The following is a 20,230-nucleotide window of genomic DNA, read 5'->3' on the forward strand; positions in this document are numbered from 1 at the left end:
TCAGAGTGAGTTATAAAGGTGTTGTGGAGGCACCTTGAGCAGTTTGGTGGCCAGTTTCAACACGTTGTTCACCAGGGTCAGCTCCTCCTTCTTGTTTGGCTTCTTCTCCATTTTCAGATACAGGTTGATCTGTAGAAACACAGAGTGGGTGTCAGTGTGTGGAGAGGAGTCTGCTTGGGGGCGGGGATGCATGTGTCTCTGTGTACCTGTTCAGTGAGCAGGATGGAGGTGTTGCTGTACTTCTTGCTGGTCTCAGAGCCCAGCGTGACGAACCTGAGCAGGAACAGAGACAGACTGGAGCACCAGATCACCAGCTCCCAGTTATAGTGACACTCCAGGAAGGTCTCGTGGACGTGCAGCAGCTGAGGGGGTGGGTGGAAGAGGAAGTACTGTTCAGTCTGAGGAGAGATGGGCTTCACTCCAGACCTCAGAGTCAATGCTTTCTGATTGATCCAAAGCCACTATGTGTACATTCCGGAAGACCGCAGTCCATGTGCTGCCCTCTGGAGGAGTTACCTGTGCGCAGCAGATGAAGACGACAGACAGAGTGAGCAGGAAGGCCGACGACACGATCACATCCACCGAGCGCTGAGGACCCCGCCTCTGCAACACATCCAACAGTTATTGGGAATACAGCTTCCAAACAGCTGTGAATGTACCCAACTTCCAAATGTGAACAGAAATTAAAAAGCATGGATGCAATTTGTATCCAGGAAAACAAAGCCCATTGTGATTGTCACTCTCAGGAATACCAGCACAGTGCATTTGAAAAGGGTGTGAGCAGCAGGAGAGACGTACCTTGAGGTAGGAGCGTAGCGACAGCCACATCTTGATGTTCTGGACTTTCTTCAGCCTAAAGTGAGGGACTTCAGACTTCCTGGCTCTGCGGGCTGAAGTCAGGTGACCAAACAGCTTGGCAAACAGTAGCCTCTGAACCGAGCATAACAACATTCATAACAATATCAGACCTGCTAGGAGAGTTCAGACTGTTAGGTACATTCAAATCCATTTCTGTCTCACCTGTTTGTAAGTCCTCTCTGCCACGCTGAGCAGGAAGAAGAAGAGCCATATAAGGCAGACGCGCACAAGGAAGCTGAGTGTTACCATGGTGATCACTAAGGCATCTGATCCAGTTCCGCCCCCCAGAGCCACAGACAGCAGCTCATTGGCTGAGAGAGACGTCAGCTGATCCAGGTCCCGGTACTGAGCCAGCCTGCAGAGCCACAGAGACTGAGGTGAGTTAAGATGCATGTGTATCGACACTTCCTGTTAATAAAGTGGAAATGGCAAACTACAGTTGTTGAGAGGGTTTATGATATGATACCTGTATGCAAAAGGTGTGAGGCCAAGCGTCACTGACACCAGGTTCCCAAAGACCTGGTAACCAATACCAGGAGTGAAGAGATTCACCTGTGAAGGAGAACAACAGAAGTGAGTACCTTCTATAACCGCTCTGTATTTATTTATTAATATTATTAAGGAAGAACAAGTCACTTTGTTCATGATCATGCCGCTGATCTCCAGGACAGACATGTCAGCCTTCTTACAGTCGTTCCCCTCCCACACTATGGCGCTCACTCTCTCCAGCCCGGGGTGAGAGCTGTGCAGCCAGGGGGAGTGACCCTGAGGGGAAGAATACACAAAAGGAAACATCAATGATATGTTCTTACTTCTTTTAGAAGATAGTACTTTTTTTAAGACTAGAAAGCAACAAGGTGTGTCAGTTATTTGAAGGTCAGAATATGTCTGGGTTGAAACAGGGCTACATTTGGTTGAAAATCAAGTCTTAAATATATGTTCCAACAGCTTAAATGACTAATTTAGTGTCAATCAGGTCAGATCTAACTAATTCATAAAGTAATGTGGATACCTATTCATATTTGCAAATCCTCAAAACGTTTCTAAACATTCAATGTTGAGCATCCAGGCCACATGTAGGAGGGTTTACAGACCTGATGGAAAGGGTCGTCTCTGTATTCCTTTTTAGCCGGGGGGCAGACGGGCGTCCCTCCCCCTTCTCCCTCTGTGAAGTCACAGAGTGACAGCATGAGTTTCAGGAACAGCAGAAACATATTGAAATGATTTTTAGCAGGTATCAAACTACGAGCTGTGTGTATGTGGTCCAGCTCCTCTGACCTGTCTCTGAGGTGCAGGAGGACCTGCACTCGGCACAGTGCAGGAAGTCCTCCCACATCAGGTCCTCTGTCTCTGACTCGTGTCGAGTGCTCTCCGAGTCCTGAGTCCTCAGACTGGAACATCTGGAACTGCAGCTGGTGCCAGACTTGGGGACGTCCTGTCAAACAGAAGAGAGGATTGTTGTTTCATGACATTACATGTCACTTGTTCGACTTGTTCAGTCCTGTGGGCAATCCCCACAGGAGCAATGTGCGGTGAAGTGTCTTGCCCAGGGACACAACGACATGCTGACTGCAGTGGGACTCAAACTTGCAATCCCCTGATTCAAAGTTCAGCGCATTAACCCACAGCCTCCCGTTTCGTGAAAAGTTTAAAACAACATCTACTGTTTGTTGTAGCTGATTTACTGCTTTACCTCCACAGCGTAGTGTTTTTTGTAGTGGTGTGTATTCTTGCGGTTTCTGAGCGTACAGTCGCTGTTCATTCTTTCCACCCCCCTTCGGAGAGCTCTGTAGGACGCCTCAGGGTCCTCCTCACTGGACGCCTCGTCTGAAGCTGGCTCCTAAATACAGAACACACATTAGATAAAAAAAGAAAAGGTCTGGAGTGCTCAGAAGTTCAAACAAGTGCCATAAAGATGCTCTTTGGTAAGGTCAGAAGAAGAAAAGGTCCAAGGCACGATGAAGAGTGCCTTGGACCTTTTCTTCTTTTTGGAAAATGTCAGCAAATCCTGAGAGAGTTGTGGCAGTGCTTGTGTCTCTGGGTCACCTTGTTGCTGCTGGCCAGTATCAGCCCCGTGCTAAGGGGGGGCTGAGTGTGCACGGGCGGGACCACAGAGGTCCAGCAGGCCTCGTCAGTCCTGTTCAGCGAATCGCATCGCTGCTCATGGAGCTGAAGCCCCTCCTCGCTGCTGCGATTGGTCACCCGGCCGTCCAGCGACACGTAGCCGTTGTCCGTCTCTGTGGACTTGTCGATGGACAGCTTGGACTTTTTAGATCTGAAGGAGTAAGTGAAAGGGGAAGGGTGGAAGAAAAGCGGGAAAGAAGAGATTGATAGAAAAGAGACGTGTAGATGGACAGATGGATACAGACAGAGGTTTAGATAAACCCAGCTGAGAGACTAACCGGTTCAGACATGAATCACTGACATCATCAAACACAACACTGTGGAACATTCACACAATACACATCCTGTGGATCATTCAGTCAAATAATACGCTAATAAAGGAATGGGTTAAGTGTCTTAAGCGTGAACACTTTTACAAATATGTTTTACTGAATGTAGATGTTTTATTTTTCTGCCTTTTAAAAGATATTTTGATATACTCTGTGCCCTTTAGTTTATTGAATTTATAAATGAGTCTTATGCAACATGAAGTAGGATACATGTGAAAAATAACCTCTCAATAAATAAGATGGTTGAGATTCTAAATTAGAGTTAAAAAGGACAACCAGTGGAGCGTAATGAAGAGGAAGAGGCAGAGGAGGAAGGGCACAGTGTGGCAGATGTAGTGCTCTGGAACGTTCCACAGTGTTGCAGTCTGCTGAAAGCCTGTGGAGGAGAAGCATGGGGAGGAAGCTGCTGACGGAGAAGGTTAAGATACATTTCCAATGATAGACGATCTATTGTTATGGTTTTAGATAATGTATCCTAGCTCGTTGTCAAGGAAAACAACAGGGGCCATGCTTCTCCTGAACACAGCTTGGTCATCAGTCATGCACGTCAAAATCAGCTGCAAAGTCCCTCCGTCCCTCACTAAAAACAGCAGTACTAGATTCTTTCTGTGGATAGTACGTATTTCAGGAACCTAAAGTTGAACAGCCGATGGTCCAATGCTGCTTATCAACATCAGATGTGTTCGGTCAACCTTTGAGAGAGAGCTACAGATGTGAGAGGAGAGGAGGAGATGTTGCAGCTGAAGACTCCCAGGTTAGATCTGAGTCCAGGCTGGGGTTCAGTTCTTAGTAAGATGATTTGAACAAAATGTCATTATTTGATGAAAGTCTAGATTTGGACTTAACACATATTACACCTTAAATTGGTTAATGCTAGAAAAGGTTAGCGAACTGAACCCCGGTCCTGTCTTTGCACAGCATCTCATTTTAGGAAGTTGTGAAACGAAATACACACCCAGCTTTACAGATATCATGCCAGAAATCTTGGAAGAGAGTGCCCAGGCTGTATGTGCTGCTGGCTGAGTGGGAGTGTGGCGCCCCCTCCTGTGTGTTATCGGTAGTGCTAGACCCGTCGCCTTCCCTATGCACCTCCATCTGAGAGGCCTTCCTCAACTTCCTTCAGTTTGGAAAGAATAGAAGGTGGAGAGACTTAGAGGGTCCTGGAGACTAAGAAGACTTTGAGCTACAGCAGGGTGTCCCGCGGGGCCAGGCTGCCCCCCCCACTGTCCTTTAACCAGCAGTCATTAAACAGCAAAGAGATGGAAACTACACCCCAGGCCCCGCTGGACACAGGCTGATACAGTTAAAGGCTGGTTCTACCAAAACCATCTTTTAGGTTGGTTTCTGCAAAAGTGGATGTTTTTGTAAAAAAAATAAACTTGTTAGTTAAATGTATTAGTTTTCCAAAATAAGAGGCAATTTAATATTAAGAAATGTTTTAGTCATCTCATGTGTCTCCATTTCATTGGAGACAATATTTTGGCTTAAAAAAAAAATCACTGAAAAGGAAAACTATTCCAGCTTCAAAAAGGTTTGATGTGGGAACATCACATTTAAAACTAATTTTGTGAAGAACTTTTTGTTCAATGTCGAACTTTTGCAAGATTTGAACATAAAAGTTAGATTTTTGCAGAATTGCCCCCTGAAGATTTGATTAAAGGACAAAGAGTGGGGAAGAACTGGGTCGTTGTCTTTTGATTTTCAAATCAGAAAGCAATATCAACAGGATGCTAAAAAAAGCCTTCATCTGTCACTGCTAATAAATAATTGCTGGGTATGAATCATTAGATTGCACCGTGGTCTGCCTTCTGCTTCTTTATGAGGTGAAATATCAATAAGACTAAAAAGAGGAAAAGAGACAGAGAAATGTAAGAGAACTAGAATCAGCTTTGTGTAAATATCTTTGACCCAGAGGCTGATTCAGTGAAGGAGCAAACACCGTTTCCTCGCTCCCTCTCAAAACCCTTTCCAAAACTGCGGCATGTTCCAATTTTCTTCCCAAAGAGTCTGAAAATTGTCTTCAATCATCGTGAACCAGAAACGGCAGCCGCACACTGACAAGCTTCAAACCACAAACTTCGCTTCTAAAAGCTAAAAAACACTCACATCAAGGGGAGCAAACTACTTTCTACTTTCACACACATGAATCCCATTTGTCTAACAGTGACATTAGATTTATCATGGAGAGATTCTTAGACAATCATGCCTTACTTTATGCCTAATTCTTGATCAAAGATCCTTTAAAAAGAACATAACTGTTAGAATTACACACAATTCAAATAATGAATGGAGTCATAAATCTGAAAACAGTCTGTTGACAGAATGTCTCCATGATAAAGACCCTTGTATTCAGTGAGAGAGGAATCAGGACAGACAGACCTATTCATGCTTCTGTTTCCACAGCTTTCCTCTTCTCTTTCTCTAGCTCACACTTTTCTCGCCATGTTCCCAGTTCTCTTCTAGTGCCATGTTCTGGGTGTCGTGTCCTCTAATTTTACAGAAATGGAAAAAATATGAATCTATTTCTAGCATCAACAGCTTCTCCCACTCTCTCTGCTGGATCTATCCTTCCTCCTTCCCCTCTCTCTGTCACTTGTCACGTTCTGCACTGTTTTCCATGGACAGGTCTCCCTGTTTCTTTTCTTTCCTCCGCCTACCTGCGTCTCTTCCCCCCGCTGCTGGAGGCAGGTTTGGGCGTCCTGGTGGAGACGATCTGACAGTGGACGGTGCCGAGCAGCAACATGAGCCAGATGGCTCCAAACACTTCGGTGGTTGGTATCCCATGAGGCTGTGGGATGATCACATACAGGACTGCTGCTGCCGCTGCAGAGGAGAGGAGGACAAATGGCCTTCATTACAACATTACACACTCTGAAGCTCTTCACAGCTTTGGTTTTCCTGTTTGCACTGCCTGGTTCAGTCACACCGCTTCAATCATATGGACTTCCATTCGTCTCACACAGGCATGCAGGAAAGGAGGTCAAGGTGCTCGGGATCCACGTTTTACTCTGGGAGTTTGAGTGACTGTGAGACTCACATTCATCAGGTGTCACGTGGGATGCATGTGTTGCTTTGTGTCTGCTCCGTGTGGCACTAAGCAACTGTTTGCTAACAGAATTCTTTGTTTGCGATTGGGTGTGTTTGATATTTCTGCTCCCTCGCAGCCATGAACGCTTGCTGAATCTGGTAGTAAATCAGAGAGAAGTTGTGTGTGTGTTTTTATGCTGCATGTGTGGGAAGTGAGCAGGAAGTGAGGAGGATTCAAAAGAGACATTTTAACTGCAGATTAGACGCAGAGTATCAGCTGCTGAACGTCCTGTGAAATAGCTCCTTGGTTAAAGACTTCATCTGAGGACTGATTCCTGCATGGATACTAAATTCATCAGTAATATTGTTGAAAGGCGATGCAGCAGCTGGCCTCTTAAGCCTTGAACGTCATAGTCCCTTTCAAAAAAACAAATGATACGCAGTTTTGCAACAGTCTTGTAACAAATAATAAACCACACACACACACACACACACACTGGCACACATACCTTGCAGCAGGTAGAGAGCCAGCAGTAAGAGGAAAATGGTTCTGGAGGTGACCTGGATCCACCATCGATAAAAGAAGGGGAAGCAGACCACTCGGACCAGGCCCTTCCGAGTCAGGGACGTCCACGGACTCTCTGGCTTGGCCTTTGCAAAGGCCGAACCTTCAGAGGAAGAGAACAATGACTTTATTTTAACATTCAGCATGATCTTTCTCCTTCAGTATGTTTTTTTCTACAGATCTCCCTTCTTCTATTCATCTACTCTCATTCTTCATTTCTTTCTTGAGTATCTATTCAGTCCAACCGTGAAACTATTTAACAACAAAGGATACATTTGATTGAAAACAGACACCATTGTATGGGCTCAGAACAGTCTCATAATACACACATGCACACAGAAGGATTCACACTTGTGTTTTTCAATGTACAAATGTGTTCCGTTTCATATACATGTAAATAAAATCCAAATACAGAAAAAAGTTTTACATGTGTATTTTTGATCCTCACATATTAGTTTTCCGTTTAAAATCCCCTGAACCTGCAAACAGCTTCCTGTGCACGGATCGCTGTGCATTCGTGTGTGGGTTTTTTGAGACTCCCCCGACGGTCAGCCGATTCGTACTTGTAATTATTTCTATCTATAGCCAATCAGATGTCTCCTTCATTCTAAGCCAATCACATGAGCGTGCTCCCACGAGGGTATGATTTATTGCGACGGCTGACCGTCAGGGGAGTCTCAAAAAACCCACACACGAATGCACAGCGATCCGTGCACAGGAAGCTGGTTGTGTTGCAGGTTCAGAGGTTTTAAACGGGAAAACAAATATGTGAGGATCAAAAATACATATGTAAAACTTTTTTCTGTATTTGGATTTTATTTACATGTATATGAAACGGAACACATTTGTGCATTGAAAAACACAAGTGTGAATCCTTCTGTGTGCATGTGTGTATTATGAGACTGTTCTGAGCCCATACAATTTGTTCTCACCTCTAACCAAGTCCACGTCTATAAGGTCAGGTTTGACATGTCCTGTCTTCTTTGGCTTGTTCCTCAAGCCCTGCAGGGGGAGACAGAGAGACACAGTCAATAATACACAGATTATTAATAAACACATATTGACACACACAGGATCTACAGGAGGCTTCTCATGCACTTTATGCCTTCATGAACACACACACAGTCAGTGTTTGAGGAGGCACGCCGTGCATTCAGGCTCACACAGCTACTGGCTCTATTCTCCATTTCACGGCATCTACTCACAAACACTAGACTTTACTGATCTGGAATGCTTGAACTTTATTGCATTAAGCGGGTCTGATTGTAAACATCTCTTTTGCTGCTTTCCACGAGGATAAAGGGAAAACATGCGTCATTTCTCAGAGGTCTGCAGCAGCCTCCGCCAGCCAGGTTCTCTCCAGCAGCTTCAACATGGCGCTGTGTGCGTTGTATGAGCCAGGCTCTAACACGGGGGTGGGCAAACTTTTTGGCTCGGGGGACACTATGACTTTTAAAATTTGACAGATGGGCCGGGCCAGTAGATATTTAGCTGTCCACTCCTCATTAAACACTCGGCACTCATTGTCGACTTTTCTTTTCTTTGGTCCACTCATTGTTACTGATGCAGGTTCAAAGGTGAATTATTGTGTCATTGCGTCATGACGTAACCGTTTAGGTGTCTTCTTATGACCCACACAGCGTTTTACGTCGCTGATTTTCACCGCAACACCGCTCACAACAACATCAATAGAGGACTGCGTCGGGTAGTTTTTAATCATACGAAGCCAGATTAAATTAAATAACTACTTCTCCAACCTTATACCTTTCTCCAGAGTGCCGTGGTTCATTGTTTATTAATGTGGTTCAGCGGCATTACCGACAGCATTACCGCCCGCATTACCGCCCGCTGCAGCGCTGCTCGTCCACCGGAGTTTATTGTCCCGTTAACTCGCGGCAGCGGACGCTGTAAAGTATTCACTGTCTGACTGTCACACAAGCAGCTGATAAATATCCCCCATCCCCATAAGTGAATGTGTTTTAGTCTGAAAGCTGTTTGGCATCACAACGCTGTTATGAAAGTTTCTCTGGCATTCTACAGGTGATGTTAGCATAGCAACCAAAGCTAATCAGACTATCTTGACTACTTGTTGCTATCATATTGTGGCATAAGCCGTTTTCTACACGCATATTTTACCGGCGTAGTTTTCGTTATGATTTGACTTGTGATGGCCACATGTAGCCCATGTATTGATCCGATAGCTGCAATAATACAAAACAAGGAAAACGTCTGCCTCTCCACAATGGTCAATAACAGTGAACGGATGGTTATTAAAGTAAGGTCAAATAAACAGGATCACACTAAGCCTGGTTAGTGTTGCCTGACTTTATATAAGTGTGTGGTCGCGTTCTAGTCAATTTGCTCAGCGCTACTGCTTGTTACAGCTTGTACTCGCCATGAACTGTTATTGCTCAGGTTAATCTCGACCACTCCAATGTAAGCGTGACGTATTTGGTTCTTAGATCTTGCCGGGTTGCCGAGTGGGGCCAGAGAATAGACCAGACTCCAGCAAAGGTCAATTGTGTCTAGAGTGCGCCATCTAGTGGGATCAACTGAAATGCCGGGTATTGCAGGAAAAAGGCTAAATGAATGCAGTCTTTACTATCATTTGGACCATTTTTTACCAATATATGGCGGGCCAGATTAAAAAGCCCAACGGGCCGTATTTGGCCCACGGGCCTTAGTTTGCCCATGCCTCTAACACCCCCGTGGCACGCTGACTTCCTGTGCCAACTAGTCCTTTCCTTCTTACGCTGCACACACACGCATCATCTGTGTGTGTGAGACTGCTCTCTCAGCCATGTTGACAAACTTTCCTGAAACTTTTATTGTTCGCTCTAAATGATTCATTTACATCAAATGTGGTGCAGGACAGCCTTCCTCTGTGAGTGACAGCACTCGTGAAATTGAACATTTTAAAAAGGTGTGCGTTTGCTTTTGTGTGCTCTACGGTGAGCAGCCTGACAATAGTTTAGATTTGATGAACAACATGTGAAGACAAACACACTCTGCCCAGCCCCATCCAAACTAATCGCAATTCATTTTGAGACTACATTACTCTGTCAAATGTTTTAGCCTGATCTTCTGAAGAGTTTGAACATTAACAACCATTCACAAGTGTTGGCTTCTTTAGTTTCATGTGAAAGCGGAAAACATTTGACTCAAGTGCAGTATTGACGGCGTGGTGGTTTCTATGAGGAAGCAGCAATATCTGAGGTCAGGCAACTGGTACTGCTCTAGTATTGAAGACAGTGTAGTATCTAAAGTATTTCTATTTGTTGTATTAGCACAACAAAATCAGGTATCATATCTGGACCGGTATTGAAATCTTTCAAACTATTCCCAGCGCTACTGGAGGGTTTCATTATCAGTGTACAGAGAAACTACCTGTGTATACTGTACATTTCACATTCATTCAAATAACAGCGCTGTCCAGTTAAATCTGATCGGACAATATTTACATAGAGGTCAATCAGGTTCTGTGTTATCAGTAAATGGTCTGATACAGAGGCATGATGGGGGCCCTTATCTACAGATAGCAACACCAATGAGCTAATACGGAGTGCAAGTATGTGTGTTTGAGACAGACAGGGAAACCGTGAGAAAGGAGAAAGGTGTGTGTGTGTGTGTGTGTGTGTGTGTGCAGGGCTGAAAGAAGCCGATCAATAAGTTCCTGTTGGCGGTGGAGTTCCCGCAGCAGGAGTCCTTCACACACACATCTCTGCTGCCACAGCGCTTATCTCTGTGCTATTCACAGTCTCTCTGTAACTCCTCCTCCAGTTACAAGATGTCGCTTCAGTGGTTGATCCAACATGAATGTTTTGTACAATGTGCAAGATTGCGTTTATTTATTCATTCAGCGTTATGTTTAACTCCTGAATGCCTACACCCACCATTTCTGCTTACTTGAATAGCCTAGTGTAGTTCAAGCATACTGCTGTCTTAATCTGATTACTCTGCATTTGTGTGCATGCATTTAAACGTAGTCGGTGCACAGCTGGAAATACATTTTCTACATTATATGACCGTTAAGCTCATATTGCAAGTTTTAAATCAAATCTTGTTTTTTGATTTGTCAAGTATTTATTTCACAACAGTATAAACACATACACTATGACTATTTTGATTTATTTACGATAAAAACATGCTTAATTGTGACATTAATTTGTATAGATTTATGAAATGACGCACGTGTCGCTACCTATATGGAGATACAATATATTGCAATAACAAACAAAAACATATTTCAGTTCTCTTTCTTTGCTTATTGGTCTTTATCCGTTCTGTTATTACATATTGATAATGCTTGCTGCAAATAAGCATTGCACTTTGTTGTATAAAAATAAATCTAGAGTATTATAAAGACTTAAATGATGACATCCCTGCCGGATCAGCTGCTAAAATCAGTGCTTTTTATAGACAGCTGAATAGATGTATGAGAAGAATTGGTGGATCTAGATATTTAAGAGGCTGTAAACAGTACAGTTAACACCCTATAGGGCTGAGGAGGGGACACATCGTATATCCATGCCAAGAGAAACTGTCTAACTCTGGGAACCAATCACTGCACTGACCAAGAAGCAAGGTCACAGCGCTGTGTGTGTCTGGACTTTGAGCTCATTAAACAGAGTGGTACAGTAGGGGAGGGGGGGGGGGGGTAAGAGTAGAGATGGCACAGAGAGTAGAAACGGCTCATCAGTTGCTAATGCAATGTATACGTAGACACTCTTTAATATGTCCTGGAACTGTGATAACATTACAAAGTGATATCACAAAGCAATAGAACAGGGGGCAACAAGATCAGTGTCCTAAAAAACCAAATGATCATTACTGGAGTTGTATTTTGGGTGAGGTTAGTGTCAGGTCATTTATACGAGTTCGGCTTGATCTGTTTGGAACCAATGAGCTATTTAATGAAATGAGTCACGTTTAGGAGGCAAGACGAGGCAACGCAAGTTTATTTATATAGAACCTTTCAAAACAAGGCATTTCAAAGTGCTTTAGAAAAATGAAAGACAGGAGGTGGTTTTCTTTCAAAGTGTCTCCAATTCGTAGTACTACTAACATGTATAACTTCTATTTTGTTTTCATAAGTTGACTTCATCTTTACATTTCACCCTTTAGTTAGATGTTCATCTACATAACTTGCCATCTTTTCTTTTTTAGCACTGTTATTATTGTTTGACTGTCTAATTTGATGGTAGAACAATGATATGTTGCCTTATGTTGTAGTGTTATTTTTGGGAATGCAGGTTTCCTTCTAAATACAGTCTGCAAATCACACAGGAAGGACATGAAGCATGTGCACATGTTCTCTGTGAACTAGACACTGGAATACACCTCTCTACCTGATCTTGTTATGTCTAGTCCTGGATAAACAGTCCGCACTGACAGGTCACATACACAGTTAGATAACTGAGAAAACTGTTTGGTCTTTCTTCAATCTCGGATATTAACTGACCTTCAAGAAGTCCGGAAGACCTTAAACTGAAAACTGCTGCTAGGAGTGAAAGAAGACTAATGTTTCTGAGCTAATCCAGCTGTGTGTTCACACCACAGGCCCCCGTCTGGCTGCAGATGTACTTTAAGGAAACAGCCGGTCACAAAGCAGTGTTGCTACAGTGTGAACACAAAGTGGGGATATGAAAACACACTGGGGTTTTGATAGGCGACTGAAATGAGCGATCAAACCAACCAATCACAGTCTAGTAGTCTACAGCGTGGGTGAGCAGACGTGCACTGTGGGACAACAAGAGGGACGTCCTCCCCGCTGCATACTCACCAGAGAAATAAACTGTAGAGAGGAGGAGGAAAAGACGGATGGAAGAAGGAGGGGGTGGAGATGGAGATGAAGAGAGGAGAGATGGGCAGGTGACACCCAGCCGTGAGGGCAGAGAGGGAAGAGTTAAAAGAAAACACTGGAAAGGAACTGGCAGCATGGTGAGAGACAGCAAGAACTGAACAAAATGAAGAAAGATGGAGGAAAGTCAAAGAGAGGACAAAACAATGACTTGGCAAAGGGGAGCCAAAATAACAAAAGACTTTTAAAATAAGAAGAAAAACACAAACAGGAAAATGAGATGAAACAACAGAAACACGGAGCAAACCAAGGATAAAACAAGCGTACCTTTATTTCTCGCTGCTCTACTGATTTCTCCCATATCTGTTGGTCATAGGCGCCAATCTGGAAACAAGAGAAGGGATTAAAGATGGATTATAGAGAGAAGAGTAACAGTTTGTTTCGTACTGGAGTTAACAAGAAGAGGAATTAAGATGTGAAGGATTTCTTAGACGCACTATTGAAGCTTCACTTCCCCTCACCGAAGGATCAACATATACTAAATAAAAACAACAATTATCTCATGAAGTCAAAGGGAACTGAAGAAACTTTCGGCTGCATCATTATCGTGACTAAAAGCCAGATTATATCTCCATAACAAAGGATTTTCAAGATAGTGATGAGTCTGCAAACACATGTCATTATGGTGTGGCGTTTTGTTTTGTGTGGGATTCAGGATTGAAAAGCTCTTGCTTCACAACTGGAGCCGTCATGATCTCATTAAACAATGATTACAGGCGTGACGGGGATGATGATATACGCTGATCAATCTTTGCATCATAAATTAGGACAAGAGTCTAGCATCTGTGTTTAATTCTTACCAAAAACTGTAATTAACACACCTCTTTGCACTTTAATACAATCCTAAGTAGCTTTAAAAAGGATCCTCTTGTGCCACACCTTATGACAAATAACATATGCTGTACCAACTTGTTTTACATTTCATTGAAGCTTCATTAACGAACATTCAACCCAAGAATGTATTTATGCTGTTTTTTTTTTTTTTTAAATCAAGGTTTCTGTGAATGTGGAGATATTCAAGACATCTTGTAGGCTTCCACATTTTATTCTCATTTCCCCTGGAAACTGTCCAATATTTTTGCTAGCTTTTAAAAAAGGGAAAAACGACAGAGGAACAGGAGAGCTACGTCACCAGGGACAACATTTCACCGGCAGTGTGAGTTGACTTTGTGTTAATCATTCAGCTTTTATGCTCCAGATATGTGGAACCAACTCTTAGAAAACTGCAACTCCGCCGCCACCCTTTTTTAAAACCAAGCTGAAAACGTTCATTTTTTCCGCTGCTTTCGATTAAATCAACTAACTTATAAATGTAATTTTATAAATGTGTTTCTGTTGCATTATATCTTAATGCCTTACCTCCCTATATGCATGGTATCTTTAAGGCCATAAGTGGCATTGTTTAACACTAACATACCTTTTAAACACACACACACACACACACACGTGGGGAAATGCATGCAGCACCACCTGTCACAGAGATCAATAGACCAGTGTGTGTGCAGAGAGGGGAGGGTAATACACACTTAAGATGTATGAGTGATACTCGAAAATTCAGTGTGTGTGAGATTGAAGCACGACAGAGATGGACAGAAGGTGCTGTTATTTTGGGGACAAGATAGGTTTGTACTATGTCAGATATGACCAGAGGCCTATACGATGAAGCCGGATTTTTGCTTAACGAGCTAACTTCAGGGAAAACTCTGGGTTTCCGGTCCTACGACGCTGGTTCACTTCTTAGCAGGCTAGATCTCCATGGTAACTTATGTTGAGCGGCAAACCTGGGGCCTATACTACGAATCAAGTTCAACCTATCCTGGATATGTTTTGAGTTATCCGGTTGACTTAATCCAAAACAAAGCCGCTCTCGCTAAACTGTCCTACGACGCTGGCTATCAACTCGTTCGCTGAAGCCAGCCGTGTCCTATCTAGTTAGGTGCGCGTTCACATGAAAGGGGTGGTATCTCTGGAGCATTCGACCAATCACAAACATGGAGAAGCGTACTGACAGCGCAGCGTCATACTTCCTGAAGAAAAAGTCAACTATAATATTAGTCAAAAATGAAGAAGTTAAACTTTAAACATCCATGACTTAAACACTTTATCCAGGATCAAAGCCACATAGCTGCACCTGCAAGGTGAATACAGCTGGTAAAAGAACAAGTGTTTGAATGCGTACATTAACAGGTTTATGATATCACTGCCCCGTCTAAAACACGATCTGACTTTAATTACATTTGACTCGAGTGTTTCCTCAACTTAATGTGTTGCTTAAAATAATAGGCTATACAGTATGTGACACTGTGAGTGTTGCACGGCCAGATACGGCTCAGCTGACTCAGATAAGGAAATATATGATACATTATGATGTGATATGCCGCGGACTGTACTTAATGTTACTTTGATCCGGTTACTTATGTTGTGGCAGATTTTTAAGTAAGCTTTCTTAACGCTAACGTTATAATAGTCAGATTGCTCTGAAGATGGGAGGTGATATTCTATTAATGTTCACGTTCACACAGACGGTGATTTGAACTGCAACGGCAGTTTAAACTGTATTTCCTTTATCCTGTAATATGACTTGATCGCTTTAAACCAGGGGTGGGGAACCTTTTTCCTCTCAAGGGCCATTTCAATGTTTTCAACATCCTCCGAGGGCCGTACAAATTATTGACCTCTGCTTAAAAATACTAAAATCACAGCCCATTCATTTGGCCTTTCTTTCATGCTGTGCAAAGAAAAAGCAACCTCTAAATCCAGATATCTCACCATGACTCACGCATGCACGCGCACGGTGTGGCATGACCACCAAACAGAAAGATGTGGACACAAGATGTGTGCTAATTAGTTTCCTATCCATGTGAACATGATTTAAGTGTGGTGGGGGGGACCTAACCTCCTCTAGGGGGGTCCGGGGGCATGCTCCCTGGGAAGATTTGTTTTTAAATATTGAAGTTAAAAGCATCAATCTGGTACACTTTGAGAGCAACATTAGGAGACGGCCGGCAAAAATCACCGACTGTGTGAACGTGAACATTAATAGAATATCCCCTCCCATCTTCAGAGCAATCTGACTATTATAACATTAGCGTTAAGAAAGCTTACTTAAATATCTGCCACAACCATACTTGCCAACCCTCCCGATTTTCGCGGGAGACTCCCGATTTCATTGCCCTCTCCCAGTTTCCTCCCGGGGTCATATTTCTCCCGCATTTCTCCCGATTTCTGACAAAATCAGATTTACTCAGGACTGTTTCCACTCGGACTTTAATACAGCTACACCATCGTTTGGTTTCCATGGTAGCGCGTCTCTTTAGTAGTGCGCACAACTGACAGTCTGAGAGGGTGAGGAAGAGAGTCACAGTAAACTGAACAAGAATCGACAACTCTACCCTCTGCTCACTCCTTTCCATACTACAGGCCGCAAGACAGTGCACTAACAACTACAATAAGCATGTTAATGTTAAGCTAATACAGCTCCGGCGATCCCCCCCCCCCCCCACCCGGTGGTTTTGAAATATTCCCGATTTCTGAGGTCTCAAGGTTGGCAAGTATGGCCACAACATAAGTAACCGGATCAAAGTAACATATAGTCTACAGTCCGCGGCACTGTGCGTGCAGACGTCGATGTGTCCCATTATCATTCATATCACATCATAATGTATCATATATTTCCTTATCTGAGTCTGCTGAGCCGTATCTGGCCGTGCAACACTCACAGTGTCGCATACTGTATGCAGAAGTATTATTTTAAGCAACACATTAAGTTGAGGAAACACTTGAGTCAAATGTAATTAAAGTCAGATCGTGTTTTAGACGGGGCAGTGATATCATAAACCTGTTAATGTACGCATTCAAACACTTGTTCTGTTACCAGCTGTATTCACCTTGCAGGTGCAGCTATGTGGCATTATAATTCATATCACATCATAATGCATCATATATTTCCTTATCTGAGTCAGCTTCTTGGGCCGTATCTGGCCTCATGGTCACAATTAGCAGATAACCTTCTGCTTCCATTGATGAAATTGAAAGAGAGCACAAGGTCGCTGGGAGTCACATCATTTAGTTTCTTTACTTTTCTCATAGTGTGAGTGTTTTCAGAGACTTAACAGGATCAGCTGATGATCTGACCTCAGCAGATCAGTGTATTCATGCAAGTGTGTGTGTGTGTCTGCAAGGCTTTGATTCTGGGTCACCCTGCGTTCCTGCCAGTGGAAAGTGTGCATCTTTAATGAGACTTCATCAACGATGCATAGAAAGAGAGGAAGGGGGGGTCATTGATGAGGAAAGGAGAACCCGGAGAGACACGATTATTTATTTTTCTCTTTCATAGATACTTAAAACTAATAGAGGACCATGTCAGTGTTTGTGCTTTTACTTTAATAGCCCTGATGACTGGTATCTTGTGGTTAACAGGGGATATCACCCGTGTGAGATGTGGGTCAGGCAGTGAGTCACATTGAGCCGTGCTGCGTCTCACCCTTATCTCAAGCACAACTTTGATTTTTAAAGTGTTCTACCATTTAGAGCAGGGATGGGCAAATGGCTGCCCGGCGGCCGCACCTCCTCTTTTTGCGGCCCTCAGATTAATTTATAAACAACGTAATTAATACAAATTTTTTTTTAAAAATATATATATTTTATTTTGTTTTACGTTTAGTACTGATAACGTCCACTAGACTCCTAGTTACGTCACGAGCTGCGTACATGATTTCGTTCAGCAGCCAAATACTGCGAAATAATCTGTGACGTGTTTGTGTGTAATGCGTTTGTTTCCCGGGGAAACTCAAAAGAAACACCGGCTGTTGTTATGCCAGCTGTGACGTTAAGTTACCGTTTGTAATTATGCCTTTACAAGCTTAAAAGTTGTATTTATCATATTAATTTGGCGAAACAAGTTTAATATTCTAAAAAAGGAAATACAATACAAATATTTGTAGGACTATTTATATTGTGTTGCATGGTTGAAAATGTTTCATATCTTGTATTTTGAGGCAAAAAACGGTTTTAATTAGGTCAACTAAAATATGCGTCATATCCGGCTGCAGTCCCGCACCAGCGCCTTTTCTTGCAGGCCAATAACCTGACCTCCGGCTCGATGAGCGAACTATGGATAAATCAAAGAAAATAAAAGTATGGGAGGAACACAGAGGGTTTGATTCTGCGTGGTTAGAGTTATATGCTTTCACAGCAAACGATGCTGGCTTACCGGTATGTTTGATATGTGGAGAGAAGTTGTCAAAGGTGCTGCAGCCTTTACGTATCGAGGAACAACACGGAAGAGGAAGACAGCTGACGATCTTCAGTTATCATTCAATCAGTTAACTCTTTTTAGGGTGCAGCTATATGTTTGATTTATTTCAAAGTGGGCCCATTTGAATTATATTCATTTTCTTCAAATGTGCAGAGGACCCCCCAAGTGCTGTGTTTAATTTATTTTAAAGTAGGCCTGTGTCTTTTTTATTTTATTCCTTATAAGAGTTCTTTGTTTATTATTAGAGTTAAACAGTTTTCTATAAAGTAATAAATAATAAATGCAAAAAAGTTGTGGTCTGATGTAACAATATACAACTTTATAAGCTATCAAGCTATCAAATATGTTTTGCGGCTCCAGACAAAAACATTTTGTGGAAAAGGGGGAAAAATGGCTCTTTTGGTCAAAAAGGTTGCAGACCCCTGGGTTAGGACAAATGGTCTATTCTGAGCATCTGTTAGCATGAAATCTGACGTCTGAGTGACTGATTGCTTCCGTGACATTTGGGCTGACAGCATATTTTCCACATCACTCAACCTATTAAGAAATACACACGCAAAGATTGGAGAGGATTGTTGAGTGTGTGTGGAGGACAGCCAGAGGGCAAACATGACCAGACTACACAGCAGTAGGGCTGAACGATTAATCGATTTGAAATCGCGATTTTTTTTAACATTTAATTTTTTATTTATTTTTTACATTTTTTGTTTCTTCTTGAATGTAAGTCATCCACACCAATCAGAAGTGCTGTGCTCCACATGTACCAGCCATTGTTAACCAATCAGAAGTGGCCCATGATCGAAGGTGATAGACAGATTGATCCAATCACCTGCCAAGTGCTTCTGAAAGTGCCTGCCCTTTCTAAATGGCTTCCAATGGAGCTTTAGATGGTTTGGTGAAACAAAGCATCTGAGTCAGGTTAGTAATGCTCCATCACATGTTTCTATTACAGGGTGAATCTTAAACTGAAGCTTGACTTTAAAGCAACCCAATGGAAGTTCCATGTAAGTTTAGTTCTTTCACTCGTAGCTCGGGCTGTGGGGGTGCTAGAGACGCGAGCACGTTGATACGACCTTCCTAGCCGGAGATATGGCCGCATTTTACAATGAATTAAAAACAAATATCGCAAATCGAATCGCAATATCTGTAAAAAAAAACGCAATTAGATTTCCCCAAATCGTGCAGCCCTACACAGCAGTAAGATTAAGAAGGAAAGAGGGTGGAGATAAGGAGGAGAGCAGGTATGCAAAGAGGAGTACTTTTCAGACACACACACGCGCCTCATTACATCATGGAGTGATTTCATAACTGAGATCTGACCGAGTGGATTTACAGTGCTAGAAATCCTCTTATCCCCACACATACACACACTGCAAATTACATCACTATCTGCATGATCACCCCTACTCAAAATAAATGAGTTCTTAGGCAACAAAGCAGTTCCTCTGTCCATTTATTTTGGCATTTAGATTCCCTGTAAGATAACTTTAGGGACTGCAAGGGATACAAATACCCTCACTTTTTGGGAATTGGCCCACACTTTTCCCTAAGAAAAATCCCAAACTTTGCAGATTTTGACAACTCATTTCATTTTTCAAACCACAAAATCAAGCTCAAGGGTGCACCAGAAGGGAAGATGATGAGGCCAAATGTGCCGCTGCGGCAGTGCTGGGGTCACCATGGCGACGGATGGAGGGATGATCCATGGAGGGAAAGAGAAGGGGATTATGTTGGCGAAGCAACAAAATTATATAACAACTGCCTCTGCCCTGTAGGGGGTGTTGCTGCTAGTAAGAGGAGGTGTGTGTGTCTGCAGTAGACAATCATACACTTTCACACATTAACACACGAGCTGTCAATAATTAGTCAGCAGAGTTTTAATCAGTTAGTGTCTAACTGTTTTTACAGACTAGCTGAGATTGTAGTTTCAAGTTACCACAAAACAAATGATCAGATAGTCGAGGAGCATGCTCAGCCTTGATTGTTGATTTAAAAGCTGCTCTAATCAATATTTTATAATGACATTGTGATGAGGAAGGTGTAGGGACAGAGCCACAGACAATTATCGACTAGCTCTGCAGTTCCCTTCAGCTCTACACAGCTCATTGTTTCTGTTTCACAGCTCACAGCTGCATTGTGTGGTTCTGTCTCTCAGCCTGGTTTCCAGCTGCAGCAGGTGCATTTTTGGGGGAAAAGCTGTAAAAAAAGAA

At 42.9% G+C, this 20,230-nt stretch overlaps 1 protein-coding gene across 4 annotated transcripts in view; it reads right to left on the reverse strand.

Annotated features, from left to right (window-relative positions):
- Nucleotides 1-33: 33 nt before the first annotated feature.
- The window catches only part of LOC117542863 (putative homeodomain transcription factor 2), a gene marked incomplete at its 3' end in the record, with an annotated part of 44,480 nt that continues 24,283 nt past the window's right edge, over nt 34-20,230 (reverse strand). The window contains 17 exon segments of one of the 4 annotated variants that reach the window (XM_034210745.1): nt 34-129; nt 207-362; nt 517-603; nt 799-930; nt 1,021-1,213; nt 1,325-1,410; nt 1,495-1,623; nt 1,953-2,023; nt 2,137-2,293; nt 2,552-2,698; nt 2,905-3,133; nt 4,267-4,428; nt 5,969-6,134; nt 6,848-7,006; nt 7,836-7,905; nt 12,686-12,697; nt 13,031-13,087. In XM_034210745.1, the coding sequence (XP_034066636.1) occupies nt 34-129; nt 207-362; nt 517-603; nt 799-930; nt 1,021-1,213; nt 1,325-1,410; nt 1,495-1,623; nt 1,953-2,023; nt 2,137-2,293; nt 2,552-2,698; nt 2,905-3,133; nt 4,267-4,428; nt 5,969-6,134; nt 6,848-7,006; nt 7,836-7,905; nt 12,686-12,697; nt 13,031-13,087 (2,109 nt within the window). 4 annotated transcript variants of the gene reach the window in all.

This window comes from Gymnodraco acuticeps, unplaced genomic scaffold, assembly GCF_902827175.1.
Source record: "Gymnodraco acuticeps unplaced genomic scaffold, fGymAcu1.1, whole genome shotgun sequence".
In the NCBI taxonomy this organism is placed as follows: domain Eukaryota; kingdom Metazoa; phylum Chordata; class Actinopteri; order Perciformes; family Bathydraconidae; genus Gymnodraco; species Gymnodraco acuticeps.